This window comes from Patella vulgata, chromosome 2, assembly GCF_932274485.2.
Source record: "Patella vulgata chromosome 2, xgPatVulg1.2, whole genome shotgun sequence".
In the NCBI taxonomy this organism is placed as follows: Eukaryota; Metazoa; Mollusca; class Gastropoda; family Patellidae; genus Patella; species Patella vulgata.
This window is the reverse complement of record NC_065880.2, coordinates 92,427,723-92,450,208: the sequence shown is the minus strand read 5'-3', so window position 1 is coordinate 92,450,208 and position 22,486 is coordinate 92,427,723. Positions and strand designations below refer to the sequence as shown.

Here is a 22,486-nt window from a genome sequence, read left to right as displayed (position 1 = left end):
TGGATGTATCGAATTATAACAATAGGAAGTCATATAATTAATGAAGAGATTATAGACGGATGTATATACATGGGATGATTGATATATTAATGATATCATACATTGATTAACAGCTGTTCTCAGCTAAGGTTATCTTTAAGTCTCAAACTAAGCATATATCAACCCCAAGTACAGCTTGGACTTATACGTGCGTATTTACAGTTATCTACCTCAATATAAACATATTTCATTTTGATGAATGGTATAGGCAGAGGGATTTTTTCTTGCTACAAACCGTACAGTTATTACCTTGTGTCTCTGAGTTCTTGTGTCCATAAAGTGACAAATTGTAAGTCATTTTGTGTGTCTGAATTCCTGTGGCCAATAAGTGACGAATTGTTCAGTCGACTTGTGTGTCTCATCTCCTACTGTCTAATAAGTGACGAAAGGTAAAAATTAACATGAATCGATAGATGGATTATGTAAGATTTAGATAAAAAGCTGGCTGTTCATGCTATAGTAGCTCAAAAATAGATAATGAAAAATGAATATATTGAAAATTACTTTATTTTAAGCGAAGTTATGAATGTTTTAAGTTTTGACGATATAGTTTCAATTGTCAATTAACATTGCTACAATAATAAACACAGTCTTGATTATCAATTTTAATGTTTAATTATTAAACAATGCAGATGTTCTTATCCATTTAATATCTGGGCCATTTGATGGCCTACACTAGAGTTGGTTGTATGATTGTCTTAATAATATTTTTATAGCATTTAAAACTAGAAAAGGGCAGATTCTTACATTTTACATAAAATAATTAATAAATACAGAGCAGGGTATTGAAATCTATAGGTACAGATAAATTAAATGGTTTTGATGAATTAAAAAATGTCTCAGGTGACAGGTGCTACCATTTAAAGTAGCTAAATCTCTAACTTGTCAATTTAAATCAACAGTGATGTTGTAATCTTATTACGAAAAGATGGGCTTCTGATATCCGATATTCAAGATTGGTACACGAATCGTGTACCATAATGTGATTCAGTGCCATTTGTAACAAGGGACTAGACATGTTCCACAAGTCAAGTCAAACATTTTCTTATCTGGAGAGCATGTGTAATAAATACTATTGTAGACCAGAGATTGCCATTTGATTGATACTTCTTGTGTATTTCGCCGAACATAACTGATTAGAAATTACAGTAAAAACAGAAACAATTGATTGTAAACCAGTTTATATACCGGTACATTCATATTACATTATTATATGCGTTGCGACCGATTTGTGCCAGGGGGGTTGGATGGCCGATTGGTTAGCCCGTGCGCGTTGTATCATTCCCCGGTTGTATGTGACAAGGAGTAGGGTTGCCTGTCCGACCTCGTGGGTTTTCTCTGGGTCCTCCGGTTTCCTCCCACTGCTATAGACCCCTACACGCAAGCCAATTATTGAAATAAAATTGAACCATGTGTTAGTCCCGAAATGACCTAGTTTGTATCGAGTGGACGTTAAACCCTCTCTCTCTCCCCGTTTGTGTCAATTTCTACTTCCCAGATATTAGTGATTTAGCTCCTTTAAAACAGTCCAACCTCATGGGTTTTCTCCGGGTCCTCCGGTTTCCTCCCACTGCTAAAGACCCCTACACGCAAGCCAATTATTGAAATAGAATTGAACCATGTGTTAGTCCCAAAATGACCTAGTTTGTGTCAAGTGGACGTTAAACGCCAATCCTCTCTCTCTCCCTCCAATGTATACATATTGTTCTGTCGTATGATGTTTACCTCTTCAATACCTTTTCTACCTTTGATTTTCTGTTTTTAAGCCATTGTTGTCACTGTCTACATGATTCTATAAAGTTACCTGAGGACAGAAATATCGTAATTGAAGGTAATTGATCTCCTCGGCAGGAAATCGTAACTAAAGATAATTATTGTAGTCGGTTTTTCAACCTATTTAGATATCCAACATTAAAGGGATTTCACTTGTGTCGATTTCTTTTGTAATCTTGTGAAATGTTACGTAATTTAAGGTAATTGATCATGACAGGAAACTGTAACCAAAGGTAATTATTGTCGTGCTTCGTTTTCATCTATTTAGATATCCATCATTAAAGTGATATCATTTTCGTAATTTTATGAAAATAGTTTCGAAATGTTACAACTTTTGTTCTGTAGAGTTTGAGAAGAAATAAGAGATGCACGAACTTTATTATGTTTTTTTTTCTAATTTGTTTTACGAACAATATGAATGCAGGACGTAATTCTATGCCCACATTGCTTCTCGAGAGAATTTGGGTTTAATGTCCACTGGACGCAAACTAGTTTCAGGACAAATGAAATGAAATGAAATGAAATGGGGTTTAACGTCCTACTGTTCTGCTCCTAACCTGGGCTAATGAAGACGGGCATATGCCATACAGTGTGCTATGAGGGAAATTTTGCCCGGACAGCGGCACTACAACCTACTCTTATATCGAATTCCAACTGCCAAGGGATCTTTTACGTGCACGCCAATGTGTACACGGGACCTCGGTTTTTCGTCCCATTCGAACGACTAGACAGCTTACCTTGTCAGCCCCTCCGTCCTGCATCACTGACAAGGGAGAACCACACCGGAAAATCTGGATGAACTTTCTCGGCCAATGCAGGGATCGAACACCCGACCTCCAGGCTAGCGAGCTAGCGTCTTACCCACTTAGCCACGTGATCCCCAGTTTCAGGACAAACGTATGGTTCGATTTTGTTTCATTAATTCACTTGCTCGTGTCAAGAAGAAGAAGCCTATAGAATTTCAGTTATTGCTTTAATTACTTTGTAGAATCTGTTCAAACAATAATAACATGCTGGCTTTCTAACACTAGTTTGTGTCAAGTGGACTTTAAACCCCATTTCTCTCTCTCTCTCTCTCTCTCTCTCTCTATCTCTCTCTCTCTCTATCTCTCTCATGCTATGTTTTAATAGATTATAGTCTTTGTGTGTTTTATTTTTGCCTATTATGAGCTCGTGCTATCAAACTGGAAGTTGGACTTTATATCTTTAATAGATAGACTCTATTTATTCAAGTGAGTAAAACAGAAAACTGTAATTCCCATCAAAATGTTTACAAGTTGAAGTGAGTTCTGAAAATAGCACAGCTGCACAATTACATGTATTGTAAAAAATAAGTTTTACCAGCATATGATAAAATTGATTGTTGTTAGTGTTAGTTGGTAACATATACAGTCGCTTGTCACGATGTTTACATAACTTGCTGAAATATGTTGCTTCTCCTTTATGGATTATTCCGTTAAATTAATAGACAAGATTTAACAGTGGAGTTGGATTGTAATATCTGTCGGCTGTCAGTATGTGGAAGGAGTTATGGAACTGGAGAAGACAATCGGAAAGTAAACCGCAGGAAAAGACAGGTGATATTATAAATCTTAGACAGGGATCGTTTCTTTCATGTTTATAGTATGTGCAGGAGGACTGCACCACACACCAATTAGGGGAGTGGGCTGAAGGGATCAGAAGGTCTGTCATTGAGTCAATTGCTGTGGTTTGATTCCCCACTTGTACATGACAAGGAGTATAGTCGCTTCTCTCTCTTGTGTGTTTCCTCAGGTTTCCTCTCACTGCTTGATAGTGTACTCTCTCTCTCTCTCTCTCTCTTTCTCTCTCTCTCTCTCTCTCTCTTTCTCTCTCTCCACACACATTTACAACCCAACAGATTACTCCTTATATCATCTGTAATAATGCAGTAATCATTATTTGTCTATTCATCAAGTTAGATAACACCATTAACAAAGTTGTTATTTTAAAAATTCATAAGCTCATGAACAAACAAAACTCTTTTTTTTTTAACAATAAGAAAGGCATGGGACTATTAAAATAGGTTTATCTGTCCGTCTGTCTGTCGGTCGGTCACATTTTTTGGGATACAATAACTCTCCTTCTAATTGAGGTAGAATATTCAAACTTGGTGTAGGTGTTTATTAGGCCAATGCCTTGATGGAGTTTGAAGATGAGCATTTTCTGCTTAGGGTAAGCAGAGAAGCAATTTAATTGGATTGATGCTTTGGGACATGATAACCTTAGTTCTAATTAAGTGAGAGTGATGAAACTTGGTGTATAGTTTCATTACATCATTACCTTGACTAAGTCTGATAATGAGCATTTTCTGCTCAGGGTAAGCAGGGCAATAAGCAATTTAATTGGCCAAGACTTTGGAAAACAATAACTCTCCTTCTAATTGAGCTAGAATGTTCAAACTTGGTGTAGGTGTTTATTAGGCGAATGCCAGAGATAAGCAATCTGTTTGGTTGATGCTTTGGGGCCAATATTTTTGGTTTTAATTAAGTGACAGTGATGAAACTCCGAGTATAGATTCATTATATCATTACCTTGACTAAGTTGGATGATGAGAATTTTCTGCTTAGGCTAAGGATCCATAAGCAATTTGATTGATCAAGACTTTGGAACAAAACAACTCTGTTTTAATTGAGGTAAGATGTTTAAACTTGATGTAGATGTTCGTTAGGTGAATGTCTTGACTGAGTTCAATGATTAACATTTCCAGCTAAAGTTAAGCAGAGCTACGCAATTTCATTGGGCGATACTTTGGGACAAGATAACTTTGGTTTTAACTGATGGAGTGTGATGAAACTTGGTGTATAGTTTCACTACCAGATACTTCAAAACCTTGACTGAGTTGGTCAGGAACATTTTATGCTTACACTAAGTATAGATAATCAGTTTGATTGCTCGATACTTTTGAAAAAAATAAATGTGCAATTAATTAATATGTGTCATCTATTTATTTTGGCATTTCGGCGAGGCACATCAGCCTCACTGTTGGCTTGTTTATACATATATAATTTACATCACTTTCAATATCTAGCATTTTTAGGAGTGTATATATACATATATACATGTATAACAGCTGCAGTACTAATGAATGTGAATCAAACAGCTTTTTAACTACAAAAATGAAAAAATGATATACATAAATATATATACTTGTACCTATACATTATTTAAAATAATAGGGTGGTTGGATGACTGAATGGTTAGCGTGTATTTGTATCATAAGGTCTGCTATACATTGAGTCAACTGGCGTGGTTTCGATTCCCCGGTTGTACGTGACAAGGAGTAGGGTCGCCTGTCCAACCTTGTCGGTTTTCTCCGGGTCCTCCGTTTTCCTTGATATAAAATGGAACCATATATTACTCCCGTGTTTGTGTCGAGTGGACGTTAAACTCCATTTCCATCTCTCTTTAAAATAATGTTTCTAGCAATGTGCCAGTCGTATATCATTTATACTAGATGAAATATTGGACTCATTGATATGCACGTGTGAGATAATGTAATGCCCTCATGCAGTATTAATATACATGTACTACTTCATATCTCGCTCCCCTCTCCCCTCTGTTAAACCACACTATTTTTGTACTCTTCAAATCTTTTCATATAATAAAAGTAAATGAGCTCATATTGCACTCAATCCCTACCAAGCATGGGGGAGGTCCCCCCCTCCCCCAATTCATTATCGGGGGGGGGGGGGGAAGGGGCGGTCTGACTATACTTGGACCCCCCCCCCCCCCAAAAAAAAAAAAATTTACATAGTAGGCCCAAACTCCTATTTATTTACAACAATTATTAGGATTAGTTAAGATTCTATCTGTATAAAACCTGTACATATCCCAATATGGTTTATACTGCTAAAATAAAACACAGAGATAATCATCCTGGAAACATGTGTGAAGTGAAAAGTACCTGTGTTCCATAAAATTGTGTCTAGTTAGCCTGTCAGTGTCAGTAATATTTTGTTAATTTTTTTCTGCCACTTATCAGAGTGAATCGCATGTAGGTACCCAGAAACATAACCGCCTAAAACCAAATATTTTTCGCCCGCTCAGCCAGCAACGTAACCATAATGCTTTTGCACGCGGTGTCTTAGTATACAGCATGGCCACATGGTCTTTGTTTATATTTTTAGGGGTTTTAAAAAATGGGTTAGGGTTGCGGACGCCCCCAATATATATTTCACGGCTACGCCTCTGCTACCAAGTGCCATCTAAATACGGGACATCCTGGTGAGATATTATAGACCTGAATATATTTTTATCATTGATTGTCAGTTTACCTTATCAGTGATCATTTATTAAGGTAACGTTTGTTTTTAACCATGTTTGTACCTAGGCCTACCTGTATTTAGGTTATCTGTATAGTTTATGGTGTCAATAAGTCATATTGTTATTTTTATATAGTGAGCAACAGAATAGTTTAAAAAAAACTATTGATGGTGATATATTCTTGTATACTCTATTTTTAATAATTCAATATGGATGTTTCAAGGTACACCTTAGTTTTTATAGTTGGTTCATTCATTGTCCACGATTTCTTCGTATAACTCAATATCCGATCTTTTTATATGTCGTTATTGAAATGAGTATGTTATTAGTCGTCCCCCCTGTCCATCTGTCCGTCTGGCATCCACAAGAGGTTAAATTTATCATTCGATTGACTTTAAATTTTAGTTCATGAGATGATGAAGCCTATTTATTTTCTGCGATTACCTATAATTACTGTCAGATTTATGGCCCTTTATCACTTTGAAAATATTCGATTGACTTTAAATTTATACACAGTGTTTAAGGTCATGAGACGAAGAAACCTATTGATTTTCAGCAATTTCCGATAATTACTGCCAGAGTTATGGCCCTTGATCACTTCAAAATATCTTGTGGATGCTCTAGAAACTTAGATTAATATCGGATTGACTTTAATTCTATACACAGTGATGACGCAGCCTATTGAATTTCATTGATATCCGGTAATTACTGCCAGAGTTATGGCCCTTAATCACTTTGAACAATCTTATAAACATAAAATTGACATCCCAAAGTCTGTAGTGTGGGTGGCAGGCTGAGCCCTATAGTATGACTCTATGATGAGAGTTTCATTTTAATTTGTTAGGGGGGTTGGGTGGCCAAATTGTTTGACAAGGTCTGTCATTAAGTATATTTTGAGTGGTTTAGACTCCCAGTTTGTACGTGACAAGGAATAGGGTCACCTGTCCAACTTATTGGGTTTTCTCTAGTTTAGTCCTAAAACGACTTAGTTTGTTTCATGTGAAAATTAAACTCATTGAGTCAACTGGCATGGTTTTGATTCCCCGGTTGTACGTGACAAGGAGTAGGGTCTCCTGTCCAACCTCGTGGTTTTCTCCGGGTCCTCCGGTTTCCTCCCCCTGCTAAAGATCCCTATGCGTAAGCGAATTATTGAAATAAAATTGAACAATGTGTTTGTCCCGAAATGAGCTAGTTGGTGTCAAATGGACATTAACCCCATTTCTCTCTCTTGGGTTTTTTTCCAGTTCAGTCCCGAAATGAACTAGTTTGTTTCGAGTGGACTTAAACCTACCTCTCCCTCTCTCTCTCTCTCTCCCTCTCCCTCTCCCTCTCTCTCTCTCTCTCTCTCTCTAATACTAAGGGCTATAAATTATAATAAAGGGTGTAATGGTGTGTACCTGCCTATAAACACTTACACCAGGTTACAATATCCTTATACAGTATGACAAATAATTTAAATATATATATGTAACTTTAGTCTAGCCCATCCCATTCTTACTATTAAACCATATTCAGTTATTACACACTTCATTCAGTGAATGTCACTCAAAAGTATATGATGAAATTTATGATTTTCTCTTACATTATACACCTTTATATTCACATTTCTTAGAAGACACCTGAACTACCAAGATGCCGAAAGGTAAAATAGATATTTGACAATTATTTTGATATTTTCACATAGATTTTGTCATTTACTAAAGGTACAATAATTTCTAAACTTTGTGATATAGATATTTGAGGATTATTCTGATATTTTCACATACATTTTGTCATTTACTAAAAGTAAAATAATTTCTTAATTATGTTATATGAATATAGATATTTGAGAATTATGCGGATATTCTCGCCTAGATTTTTAGTCAAGGAGAGAGAGAAATGGAGTTTAACGTCCACTCAAGGGTTTTAAATGTGGGAGAAAAACAGAGTACCGGGAGAAAAACCCACATGGTTGGACAAACAAATTCACTCCCTGTCATGTATAAGCAGGGAATCAAACCCACACCACTTGACTCAATGACAGACCTTATGATCTAACACACGTATTTAACCATTCACACCCTTTCCCCATTTACTAAAAGTGATCCTCGTGTGATGTTAGATGATGTGTATAATGTTTATTTTGTTTATCTTGACTGACTTTCTTAAATTAAAATGTCAATCTTTCGTGTTGGTATTTATATTCTAAATATAGAAGTTTGATAAAGATCATGGTTTATATAAGTTTATTTTTCCAGTTAAACTAGATATTTTATTAAAACTTATGTAAGGGTGTGGTAGGGGGGAATGAACATAGATCTAATAAGATTATTTAAACATACATATTACATGTCTTTCTTTCGACCTGAAATGTTATATAAATTATTAATTAGACATTAATTAACTTATCCAGACCATAATCAGTTATCAATGTCATCTTATGTGTCAGATTTTCATTGGATTTGAATTCGACCTGCTGTTCAACGTCTGTTGATGATTAAACGCAAAGATGAAATGAAATGGGATTTAACATCCTACTGTTCTGCTCCGACTGGGCTAATGAAGACGGGCATACGCCATACAGTGTGCTGTGAAGGAAATTTTGCCCAGGCAGCGGCACTATGGCCAACTCTTACATCGAATTCCAACTGCCAAGGGATCTTTTACATGCACGCCATTGAATACACAGGTCCTTAGTTTTTTGTCCCATCCGAACAACTAAACAGCTGTCCTTCTCAGACCCTCCACCCTGGACCACTGACAAGGGGAAACCACGCCAGAAAATCATGATGAACTTTCTCGGCCAATGCAGTGATCGAAAACGCGACCTCCAGGCTAGTGAGCTAACGTCTTACCAACTTAGCCACCGTGGCTCCCAAACGCAAAAATGGACTTTGTTAATTATCATGACAGCTTTAACAATGACAATCGAGGCTATAGCGATTTTTAAAATAAGGTTTTCTTGGCTTAGAGTGAAGCAATTTGACTAAAATTTTCAGCATATTCCCTTTACATCATGTTGTTTTTAAATATTATATTGAGAACTGCCAGCTCTTTATCTTATCTACCACAATGTATCTTTAAGAGATTTATAGCCAGATTTCATGGTCTTAATCAGAGTTTTTTTGTCATTTTTTCATCAATTATTTATAAAAACATGTATAAGATAGGGGTAACAATCTACATGTAGAGGTCTTAAAGAATCAGATAAAGAACTGTCCATTCTTGCTATAATAGTTTAAAAGTGGATAATGTAAAATGAATATACTGAAAAATTCATTCAAATTACGTTATTCTGAGCAGTTATAAACCTTGGAAGATTTAGCATAGATTGTTTAAATTCGTAGCAATGTTTTTACATTTTATTGTTAACTTTTTGAATCTTTCAGGCTTTCTAATCCATTTAAATCTCTGCCATCCGATTGTCTAGAGATTTGATTATAGGCTTGTCCTGTTAATTAATGTCTGAATAATAGTTTATATAACAAAAGAACCCAAAATAAAAACCTGAAATAGGAAGGTTTAGCTCTTGCATAATGTATGGTTATATTATAATTCTTATGTATAAATAAATGTAAATGAAAAAGTACTTGAATTGACACATTCTTTTAAAAATGAAATATGTTGTTAATATGTTAAAAATTTACCTGCGGGCAAAATTTTGAAGTGAACGTCCTGGTGAACTACCGAATATCGCATCCATCGGTCTTGGTTTTTTTTTAGACTATTAACTTGTAATTTTACTGTGAAACTCTAGTGCCATTCTCCATTTAATATAATTTTTCTCATGACCTCCCCAAGTGAGATCCCAGGTATGCATTGACGTGCTGTAAAAGATCCCTTAACAGTTGAAATTCTATATAAGAGTAGGCCATAGTGCCGCTGCCCTGGCAAAATGTCCCTCATAGCACACTGTATGGCGTATGCCCGTCTTCATTAGCCCAGTATAGGAGTAGAACAGTAGGACGTTAAACCCCATTTCATTTCTCCCCATGTCTTAATCTATAATTCAATAATGATTTTCAGATAAATATGTTATCACATTTCAGTTGTTAACGAGTAAAAACATACACTAATAAGCAATTATACATACATACATACATACATACATACATACATACACACACACACACACACACACACACACACACACACACACACACACACACACCCACACACACACACACACACACACCCACACACACACACACACACACACACACACACATACATACATACACACACACATACACACACACACATACATACATACATACATACATACATACATACATACATACATTATTATACAATGATATTATTTTTGGACTGTGGCGGTTGACGCTGTATCATAAGGTTTGTCATTGAGTCAACTGGCGTGGTTTTGATTCCCCGGTTGTACGTGACAAGGAGTAATGTCGCCTGCCCAGCCTCGTGGGTTTCTCCGGGTCCTCTGCTTTCCTCCTACTACTAAAGACCCCTATGTGCAAGAGAATTATTGAAATAAAAACTGATCATATTGGCCCCAAAATGACCTAGTTTTTGTCGAGTGGACTAAAGCCCCATTTCTCTTTCTCTCTTTTTTTGGACGAGTTCTCCAAATGAGCGAAAATGTACCTTAAAATGTTTTTAAACCAGTGTTGAAATCAGTTTGTGTCTGCATACCTTTTATCTTTTCATCGTTTACCATGAAACTAGTGCAAGTTTTACTTCTGTGCAAATTTTTTCGGAAACATACATTGATTACAAACTTCAAAGAGTTTTTAGCATAAATTGATTACTTTTTTGTAAAATAATTGAATTCTCTTTTACTGGCACACCTTTTTATTATTCATCAAAAGATATTTCCCTTATTTAATTACATTGTACCAGCAATCAGCAATGTACTCGTCATATAGCTTTTGATGATGATCATGTGTGGAGCGGACATATTATATTTCAAAAACTGGTTTATCTTATCATTGCTCATCGTAAGATATATGGTGCATAACTGGTAACCACATGGCTCTACCATGATTTAAGATTGTTTAAGTGTTCGATAGATTTTAAAGATATACATTATGGGAGATTAGATAAGGAGTTGGCAGTTCTCACAATACATGTAATAGTTAAAAACTAGATAATGTAAAGGCAATTTGCTGAAAATTTCATTCAAGTTGATCCACTATGAACCGAGAACTAAGCGATTGAAATTTCCGCCTAGCCTCGATCATCATTACTACAGTCAGTACGATAAACAGCATAGTCTTGATTATCCATTTAATCGTTAAATCTTGAAGGAAAGTTATGCAGTAAATCGGCTCATAATCCACCAAAGATCGCAGGCTAGCGATGCCATCTAGAGTTGATTATGGTCTGGATAGGTTAATTAATGTCTAATTAATAATTTATATAACATTTCAGGCCTAAAGAAAGCCCTGCAATAGACAGATTTAGCTCTTGCATAATGTATAATTAATTTATTGTATTTTATCAGCGAATATATTGAAAAGATCTGTTAATATTTTCAGTTGAATAAAGTTTGACATTTAAAGATGCATGTAAGAATAAGACAAGGAGCTGCTCGCTCTTGTTATAAAAGATAATTAAAAATGAATATTATGAAAATTTCAGTCAAGTTATGAGAGTTTAAAGTTCTAATCTACATTAAATCAGAGTCATCCGATGGCCCAGAGAGTTGATTATGTTCTTGTTATGTGAATAAATGTCAAAAATAATAATAATATAGCATTTGAGGCTAGTAAAAAGACCTGCAATAGACAGGTTAAGCTCTTACATATTTCCTCTTTAAATAAATAATATGCAAGAACTAAATCTGCCTATTTCAGTTCTTTCTTTAGGCCTTCAATGTTATGTATCTATTAATTAGACATTAATTAACTTATACAGGCCATAATCAACTCTCAATGTCATCAGATACCTTCGATATTAAGTAGATTAGAATGGCTCAGCCATATTTTGATTTAATCTAAAAATGGTGAAGCGAGTCTTAGCTTCGAACAACCAGTGCAATGGTTGCAATTAATGCTCACATCTTGTCAAACCTTTGAATGCTAATGGAGCAATTTGAATGAAATTTTCAATAAATTCATTTTACATCATCTATTTTAGAAGTATTATAGAATGGCCAGCTCTTTATCTAAATCTTACATCGTGTATCTTTAAATGTTCTGTTATGTTTAAAATCCAGTGTAAAGGTGTGGAATGTGAGATAAAAGCCTATGTCTTTATTAAATTACAATTTACCTGTCCTAGTATGTAATAGGTAAATGTAGCTACCTGTGTTTTTATTACCTCATAGCTTGTCCAAGTTTCAGGACGAGAGAATTTGATTAATGACCAGGTTGATTTATTATCTTAATTAAAGGTCAACTTCGTTTATTTACCTGACATGTTTTATTTACCTGGTGGTATATAGTTGTAGGCTACAGGTAGAGTATATGGTTGTAGGCTATAGTTTGTATTTTATTATTAGAACACCAGAACTAATTTATTGTTTATTTATAGTTCAGTTTAAGATAAGAAAAGTCAAGCCGTATAAAAAAGCTAATAGCTACAATATGTAATTATGTATCCTTTGGTTTTAATATTCTTACCTTAAAGATACAACAGCAGATCTTTTTTTCTAGCTTCAAAGTTCATCAGGATTTTCCAACGTGCACGTAAAAGGTCCCTTGGCAGTTGGAATTCGATATAAGAGTAGGCCATAGTGCCGCTGCCCAGGCAAAACTTTCCTTATAGCACACTGTATGGCGTATGCCCGTCTTCATTAGCCCAGTCGGAGCAGAACAGTAGGAAGATAAACCCAATTTCATTTCAGCTTCAAATGTTAATGAGAAAAGAATATATGGAAATTTCAGTTAAATTACTATATAGTGTTACATGTATACATATTGATTTCTCATCTATTTTCGAACTATTGTAGCAAGATCAGGGAAACCTTACATTTTTGTCCTGTATACGCTCCATGAGTTTTTTTCAAGGAATCAAGTATTTTTCTAGTAAGATTGGATATTTCTACTTTCCATATATACCAAAATTGCCATACTTTTATTGGAAATAACCACCCGATAAATACTTTTCTGGGAACCTATATCCTTAATGAACAGAATGTGTGTTAATATTATTTTTATGAATATTGTGAAATTATGAGAAATGTCACATTATAAAAACTATCTGTCAACAGATTCTTAAAAAATAAATGTTTTTGTTATATGTTAATCAATCTGATTCGACCATCTAGTGAACCGTTTGTTTTTTTTGTGGGGTGGGTATTTATTGTTTGTGATCATCTGTTAGTTTTATTACAAGAGTATGATTCTTCTGTGAATGTTATCTTATAAAACAGTGGATTGATGTTGGTCATATAGTAATCAGAATATTTATTGAATTGATTTATTTTGGATTCTACTTTATTTGGAATAATTTTTATTTAAGGACTTGAGGTATTTCAGTGTTTACTATATGCCTTTATTATTTTATGGTCAGGGCTGTCTTAAAGATATATTATGGGAGATTAGATAAAGAGTTGGCAGTTCTCACTATAATAGTTAAAATCTAGATAATATAAAGGGAATTTGCCGAAAATTTCAATCAAATTGATCCACTATGAATCAAGATTTTAGTGATTGAATTTTAGGACTGGCCTCGATCATTACTAAAGTCGGTACAATAATAAACATATCGGCACATGATGAAGGTGATGCAATAATTGCATCAGGGCTAGAAGAGAAGTGTCAAACTTGTCCGCAGTAAATATTTGCTGGACTGCCAATATGACATGAGGGCGAGTTAATAACCTCTCAATATTATTTGGTTTTCTTCTGCAGATTAGATCTAAAACAATTTTTTTAACATTTTAAAGAAAAAAAGTAAACATGTTTAAAGTATATCTGGATAAAAGACATTTCCTAATTTGTGTACAAGAGGTAAAATGAATAAAAGGCGTAAAATAAGTAAAAGGCGTGAAATGAGTAAAAGGCGTGAAATGAGTAAAAGGCGTGAAATGAGTAAAAGGCATAATGTAAGTAAAAGGCACGAATTCTGCCCAGACCAGTTTGTATTACTACATCCAAGTGTTATCAACATCATATGATATCATACGTAGAACTATACTGGGTGTGGCATTAAAGATTAGTCATCTGGTGTAGTGTTAAACGAAGGCGTTCTCATTACCGCTGTGACACGTCTCTGGTGTACATGTTCATTCATTATTTATTTCACCAAAGAAAATATTCTGGCTAAGTAAGATTTATCAAGGCATGAAACTATTCCTTCCTATGGGGATTGCAGGAATCAAATTACCCTTTAGATGGGTAATACAATTACATAGCGCCACCTAGGAGGCGTGGCTTAAGAGCAGATAGCTCGATAAATTAAAACTAATTAAATGTTAATTAACAATTATAATTCAGTCCATTGTATTATATAACGCATCTACTTAAAGTTCAATTTTCTTTTTACAGAACTTAATGTGACCACCGAGATGGGAGCGGAAGAGAGTCGAGCAGGGAATTATGGGTTGATGGGAGCGAATTCCGTTAATCGGAACATGAACAAACAAATACAAAGAGCTCGGCCCTGGTCTCTTTTACATCAATGTTCCGTTGACCAATGGAAGGCTGGACATGCAGGTAGGAACTTATTAACTAATGCTAGGTTCTCACTATCACGATTAGCTCTACGATTGAAATCGTGGTTTTAATCGTGGAGTAATCGTGGTGATCCTATCAGGTCTTATCATATCTTGTGGTTAGTCATAGCAATCGTGTTGATCATATCGATGCGTATCCGAACGTGGACTCAATAGGGACAATCCTATCGTAACACATCGCACGGTAGTGGGAACCTGACATTACTGATATTTCATCAGAATAACTTGTTCATCTTGTAAATATTTAATTATCTAAATTTTAACATGAATATTACGAATACACATTATCGCATTGATATGGCCGAATGGTTAGCAAGTGCGCGCTGTTTCATAAAGTCTGTCATTGAGTCAACTGGCGTGGTTTCGATTCCCTGGTTGTACGTGACAAGGAGTCCAACCTCGTGGGTTTTCTCCATGTCCTCCAGTTTCCTCCCACTGCTAAAGACCCCTACACGCAAGTGAATTATTGAAATAAAATATTAAACCATACGTTAGTCCCGAAATGACCTAGTTCGAGTGGACGTTAAACCCCATCTCTCTCTCACTCTATCAAATTGAAAATGCATTATGTAAGTTTTAGATAAAAAAAACTGATCGTTGAAAGTGATATTAAAATGAAAGTGGGATACGGGGTGCGGGGGAAGAATTTATAGGGTTTTTAAAATACTTCCAAAACAGCAGTAGATTTGTTGATTAAAAATACATTATGTAAGATTTAGATCAAGAGCTGACAGTTCTCGCTCAATCTGATTAAAATACAGATCAATATTTCGTTCCGTTTTTTATACTTTCGATGGCCTACACTGACCGGTTGTAGCGATAGGTCGCGTCAGAGGTCACACGAGCGGCTTTTAACCCTATGACGTCAGACATTTGATTAACCAATCAGCATTGATGTCAATCTGTTTCACAGAGAATTACGAGTCTAGTAGTTCCTTTTAGCGACCAAAGAAGAATCACGGTGAAAAATAGACGGTAAGGATTCCAAAATTGCCTTAGAACCGAGATAGGGGAAAAGCCTTATTTTCATACTAGTTGTCATTAGCAACTGACAGTAACGTAGTAGAAGGCAGAGCCGATACAATTTACGCCTTCTACAATTTACGTTACTAAAGTAACTAAGCCTCAGTCATCATTACTAAAGTCGGTTACGGCAAAAATCATAGTCTCCATTTAATCGTTAAATCAAGAAGGAAAGTTATGCAGAAAATCGAATCATAATCCAACAATTATCGCAGGATAGCGCTGACATCGAGAGTTGATTATGTTCTGGAGACGTTAATTAATGTCTAATTAATAGTTTATATAACATTTCAGTCCTAAAGAAAGACCAGCAATAGGCAGATTTAGCTCTTGCATAATGCATGTTTAAATAATAATAATAATAATAATATCGTCATTTATAAAGCGCGTTAATACCGAAGACAACAGTTTCTAAGGCGCTGTTTGTTTTTATATTCACTGATTATTTACAGATCAGGGTTTTGAAATAAGAATATTTTGAGTTGAGATTTAAAGTGGCCCACAGACGGTAATTGTTTCATTGACAGTGATAGTCTATTCAATGACAGTCGTGTTTCTATCCCTCTGATGGTCTAGAGAGATGTTTACAGACTACTGTATTTAATGAATAGTATATTTCGATTCCCTGGTTGTATCCGTAAGTGACAAGGAGCAGGATTGCCTGTCTGACCTCGTGGGTTTTCTCCGGGCCCTCCGGTTTCCTCCCACTGCTAATAAAATAAAATTGAACCATGTGTTAGTCCCGAAATGACCTAGTTTGTGTCGAGTGGACATTAAACCCCATCTCTCTCTCTCTCTCTCTCTCTCTCTCTCTCTCTCTCTCTCTCTCTATCTCTCTCTCTGACTAGTATATATATATTCATGTAAAATATTTGGTATAAAAATGAGACTAGCAAGTTATTCTGATAAGAACTGAACTCACATGTTTATTAGGGTTGTTGCTCGACTTGAGTGTTATCAGGTCTGCTATATATATAGTTTAATTTATTTGATTCCATGCCAAAATCATTTTCATTTACAAATTAGAAAGATTTGCAGGTGTTTATGTACTGTAATTTTTATAAGCAGACATTGATATGTAGTGATACGTATGTCCGTTGGTCAGTCGTCCACACTATTCAGACAGCATCTATCTTTTAAATATTTACATATGTTGTTTACATTGGTGAGAAGCCTATTGCATTTAGGATGGGGAGGGTGTCAAGTGGTTTAATGCATATACATGAAATCACAAGGTCTGTCATTGAGTCAACTGACGTGGTTTTAATTCCTGGTTGTACGTGACAAGGAGCCAGGTTGCCTGTCTAACCTCATGGGTTTTCTCCGGGTTCTCCGGTTTCCTCCCACTGCTAAAGATATCTACCTTGCAAGCAAAATTATTGAAATAAAATTAAACCATATGTTAGTCCTGAAATGATCTAGTTTGTGTCAAGTGGAGGTTAAATCCCATTTCTGTCTCTCTTCTCTCTCTTCTCTCTCCCTCTCTCCCAGTCTTCAGTAGTTCAGTACAGTAGAAGGTGAAACCCTGTTTCTCTCTTTCTCTCTATCTCTCTCTCTCTCTCTCTCTCTCTTGATAGTGTGTATCTCTCTCTCTCTCTCTTGATAGTGTGTATCTCTCTCTCTCTCTTGATAGTGTGTATCTCTCTCTCTCTCTCTCTCTCTCTCTCTCTTGATAGTGTGTATCTCTCTCTCTCTCTCTCTCTCTTGATAGTGTGTATCTCTCTCTCTCTCTCTTGATAGTGTGTATCTCTCTCTCTCTCTCTTGATAGTGTGTATCTCTCTCTCTCTCTTGATAGTGTGTATCTCTCTCTCTCTCTCTCTCTCTTGATAGTGTGTATCTCTCTCTCTCTCTCTTGATAGTGTGTATCTCTCTCTCTCTTGATAGTGTGTATCTCTCTCTCTCTCTCTCTTGATAGTGTGTATCTCACTCACTCTCTCTCTCTCTCTCTCTCTCTCTCTCTTGATAGTGTGTATCTCTCTCTCTCTCTCTCTCTCTCTGGTTTTAATTAGGTTTATAACTAAGCTTCATTAAAGCCGTGAATTACCCAGATGAGAAGCTAGGAAATCCAATTTATCAGCTATTAGTGTTATAATTAGAGTAAATTTCATTAGAAGGATTTCTACAATTCTCTGTCAGTCTTCCTGCCAACATTATCACCAACAATAGGCCATAAAACCCAAATTATCATTATTTTATCTTGATAGACATTAAGCCTGCTAAATGTCAAACACCATTCTCTTGTCTTTTTGTAGACAGGGTCACTACATATATACCTTTAAAATGAAAGAAAATGTCTCCCATGGCAATAGTTTGAGAAGTTGTTTATCTTTATTTCGTAGACAAGGGGAAACCATGTTTGAAAGGCCAACACTAGGTTCAGTAGACCTTATGACTATGGGAAACCATGTTTGTTAAAATTAGCCAACTCTAGGTTCAGTAGAGTTATGACAAGGGGGAACCATGGTTGAAAATTAGCCAACTCTAGGTTCAAAACCTGGTCAGTCCTGGGAAGTGAGCCTGCACCTTACTCACTGAGCCACTGTAGTAGATTGCGACTACAAATCACATGAATAGATCCGAGGGTAGGTTGTTAGGAGTCTACTGCACTCCACGTTCCTAGGCCTGTAGTGATCCCAGACTTCACTCAAAATGTAAACAGGGTCACTTGTCCAACCTTGTCGATTTTCTCCTGATCTCTTATTACCTCCTACTGCAAAAGACCTCTACCAGGAAGAAATGACCTAGTTTGTGTTGAGAGGAGGTTACACTCCCATCTCTCTCACTATTTGCTTGATAGTGTATCTCTCTCTCTCTCTCTCTCTCTCTCTCTCTCTCTCTCTTTCGATACTGCTGGTATTGATAGGTTGCTGTGTAGTTAAAAGGATTAAGGATTTAGGCATATTGATAATAGAATAATCATGGAAAATGAAACCCAATTCATATTAAACTAAACTCCGATTTAGGCCTTATGAAATAGATATTCTGCTTCTTAGATAAATCTATGTCACTACTTAAAAACGGCTGCATGACTTGTTTTTATTTTAAGAACATAAAAATAGTCTTATTAATTACCTACTGCATGTAAATATTTTACATGTTACTTGAAGTAAATCTATAAATAAATTTAAATGATTCCATAGACTCAATTATCAAGTACACAACCCTGATAACTGTTAATGGCAATCATAAATGGTACTGGATAATCATACATTCCTGTAAACCACAGGAGATAAGTATAGTGCCTTGAAATGGGTTAGTGCTAAAAGATAAGGCCAGCTCAATTTTTCATCATAAGTCACGAGATATACATAGGGTTAGCACTAATCCCAACCCTAACCCTAACCCTGGACCTAGTCCCAATGCTTACCCTAACTACCCTACAATCTCACCAACACTCACATGCCCTTGAAATGAGAAGTCATTTAGCCAATTAGTTAATCACTGACCCTTTCACAAAACCGATTTTTGGTTCAGATTGTCTGAGAAGCAGAATATTTTGTTTGTATGGCTTGTTCAATCAAAGTGATGATATGAAGACAATAAAGTTTGATGTTGTAACTTTCACAGGGAATTCTATTACCAGAAATGAATTATTATCAGAGAGAAAGAGAGAAATGGGGTTTAACGTCCACACAACACAAACTAGGTCATTTCGGGACTAACACATGATTCAATTTTATTTCAATAATTCGCTTGCGCGTATGGGTCTTAAGCAGTGGGAGGGAACCGGAGGACGCGGAGAAAACCCATGAGGTTGGACAGGCGACCCTACTCCTTGTCATTAATTAACTTATCCAGGCCATAATCAACTCTTGATGTCATCGCTAGTCTGTGATGTTTATTGGATTAGGTTCTGATTTGCTGTTCGACTTCCATTCATGATTTAATCATGAAATGGATAATCGTTTAGCATACCGACTTCAGTAATGATGATCGCCGCTAGGCCGAAATTCAAACGCTAAAATTTTGTTTCAGAGTGGATCAATTTGACTGAGATATTCAGCAAATTGCCTTTATATTATCTAGTTTTTAACTATTATAGTGAGTACTGCCAGCTCTTTATCTAATCTCCCATAATGTATCTTTAGTCAAGTTGTTTATTTATTGTGAAGTGATTCTGAATAATTTAGTGAATTGGAGCACTGTAGAAAGACTGTGAATTAGTGTGAATAGAAGTAATAATTAATTTCATTTCCAATTTCTGCACCTACATGTATACTGTTGGACAGGTGACCCTACAGGTGACCCTACTCCTTGTCTCGTACAAGCCAACACTGGAAACAAAGTTGGGAGAAATTTAATATTTTTGCAAAAAATGAAGCACTGTAACTCTGAAACTTTAATCAAATGTATTGAATTATTTTCCATTTCAGAAGCAGCTGGCTTCCAGGAGACCATCATGTCGTGTAGTGGGGTCGTGTTCAAAGATTGTAGCGTGACTTTCTGTACCAGTCGACAAGGAATCATAAATATTAAATCAGGCCCAATATTCAGTTTTAGACGCAAAAGCAAATTCACTAAAATGGCCGAACATTTTGAATATAACCACATACCAGCCCATCTCTCATCGATTCAAAACTTCCATGTAAAAAGTGTTCTTTGTTATAAAGGAAATACGGTGATTCTTCATTTAGTTCGCAATTTAATGACGCAGTTCGGCATTATAGATTTACACCAGAATAAATTTTTGGGAATCTTCGGACATCAGACGGTGGAATTTGTCAACGAAGCTCTGAGAGGTGAAATCAGTCCGGATGGTACTATGGTGATGATAAAAATACCGTCACTTAAAACAGGAAATAATGCCTTTGTCTTCCAGTTGTACGATTTAGATACAAAGCAGTTAGTTAGTGAAATTAGTCCTCCATACAATCATTCTATTTTCGCTTTTGATCCGAAGAGTTGCTCTTCACGTTTGGCGATGACAAGTTTTAAAGAAGGACATGACAATAGCTTGTGTTTAGTGCGAGCAGCATCATGGGATATATTAGCCATCAATTCTCGTGTGGATGATCTACGAACCAGTTTACATCCTAATTTAAAGGACTTGAAGTACTCGTTAGAAGGGAATATCCTCTTTGCCGTCATGGTTACCAGTGGTTGCCATTGTCGAGAGAAACGAACCCGCAGATTTCAGCCAATAGATGTCAGCATTTATATTTTTGATGGTGAAAATGCTCAAACGTTACATTGTATTCAGTATCACCGCTATGCCTGTGGCGTTCATTCCTGTCCGATAAATTACATGCCCACATTCTCGTACTGTGGCAGTCGAATGGCCATTGTTCTAAATGATATGGAAACATCTACGGATCATATACAGATTTATAAATTACCAATTTATGGAAACTTACAAAACCGGTGTCGTATTAGAATTCTACAGCAGTTTTCCCCGGAAATCATCGAGAGGCTCCCCCTTCCAGCAAGATTAATCAACTATCTACGATTTCAACCAGAATATGTCTAATTTATTATTTTTATTGTTTATTTATGTTATGTTATGTTTTGTATGATATGTTATAGTCTATTGTGAGCTACGCAAATATTGAATGCATTTTGAAAAACTGGTTGCTAGGTGTGGTACAGAACTGGTTGCTATAAGGTGTGGTACAGAACTGGTTGCTATAAGGTGTGGTACAGAACTGGTTGCTAGGTGTGGTTATGCTGGTTGTCTTCCTGGTACAGAAGAACTCTTAAACTTCAAGCAAGAAATACCAGTGAGATTAACGTGAAACATCACAACATGGAAATTATCTTGTTTTGCTGTCATTGTGATTTTGATTGTTGAAGATAACAAATCGCTATATTTTTGAGGTTTTAGATAAATATCATTTAATGCTCTGGAAGGTTGAATATTCTAACGCCAACTCCAAACTTTTATATACCGACTAGTCATAAATAGAAGGTTTATTAAAATTACCGGTAATTTTAACTTAAAGTCAGATGGTGCAAACTTATTGCATTTTATATAAAAGGGGAATAACTCTCATTGTGGTATTTTTCAGGGATTATTTGTTTTTGTAGAGAAATTAAGAGAACAATACAATGTTTTATAATATATTAGGCCTATAGATGCTTTGCTTTGCAAAATGAAATTTATTGCTATTGTAATTTATGCATTTTTTTAAGTTATATTTATTTTATTTTTAGTTGAATTTTATTATTGGTTATAATTTGTTAATGATGAGTGTTCAGTTATTGATGAGATATCAAACTCTGTATCAAACACAAATTCATGCTTTTTATCCATAAGTACATTAAACATGTATTATGTAAGATTTAGCTACAGTGTTGGCCGTTCTTGCTATAATGGTTCAAAAATAGATAATGAAAAATGAATACATTGAAAATTTCAGTCAAATTAGTTTATTCTGAGTGATGTTTTAAGTTTTTGAAATTTTAACAAGATAGACTTAATTGCCGATTATCATTGTATGTCTTGATTATCAATTTTAAATTATTAAATGGCAAACATGTTCTAATCCATTAAATATCTAAGCCATCCGATAACCTAGAGAGTTGATTATGGGCTTGTCATGCAGTTAGAAAACAGAGCCATATGTTTGACGCAATATAGCCCTGTTGGAGCTGACATGCCATTAAACAACATTTCATTTCATAGAAAACAGACCTGCAATAGGCAGATTTAGCATCTTTAACAGAACACTATTTTTATGGGAAACAATAACTGGTCAAAATATCGTACTTATAAAACCAGTACATGATTGTTTCCC

General features: G+C 35.6%; 2 protein-coding genes across 4 annotated transcripts in view; one reads left to right on the top strand and one right to left on the bottom strand.

The window, feature by feature from the left end:
• The window catches only part of LOC126810138 (5-demethoxyubiquinone hydroxylase, mitochondrial), a 39,048-nt gene extending 38,741 nt beyond the window's left edge, over positions 1–307 (bottom strand). Inside the window, exon 1 of the mRNA XM_050535131.2 lies at positions 289–307. The gene's annotated coding sequence lies outside the window, so the exon portion shown is untranslated. The remainder of the gene's footprint in view (positions 1–288) is intronic.
• Positions 1–21,840, top strand: part of LOC126810094 (uncharacterized) — a 49,630-nt gene extending 27,790 nt beyond the window's left edge. For 2 of the 3 annotated variants that reach the window (XM_050535059.2, XM_050535060.2), the window contains exons 2-3: positions 14,541–14,708; positions 20,126–21,840. In XM_050535059.2, coding sequence (XP_050391016.1) covers positions 14,561–14,708; positions 20,126–21,219 — 1,242 coding nt within the window. In that variant the 5' untranslated portion in view covers positions 14,541–14,560 and the 3' untranslated portion in view covers positions 21,220–21,840. Of the gene's footprint in view, positions 1–3,180; positions 3,390–14,540; positions 14,709–20,125 lie in introns of those variants that run through there. The other variant, XM_050535058.2, reaches the window with a different exon arrangement.
• Positions 21,841–22,486: the final 646 nt, after the last annotated feature.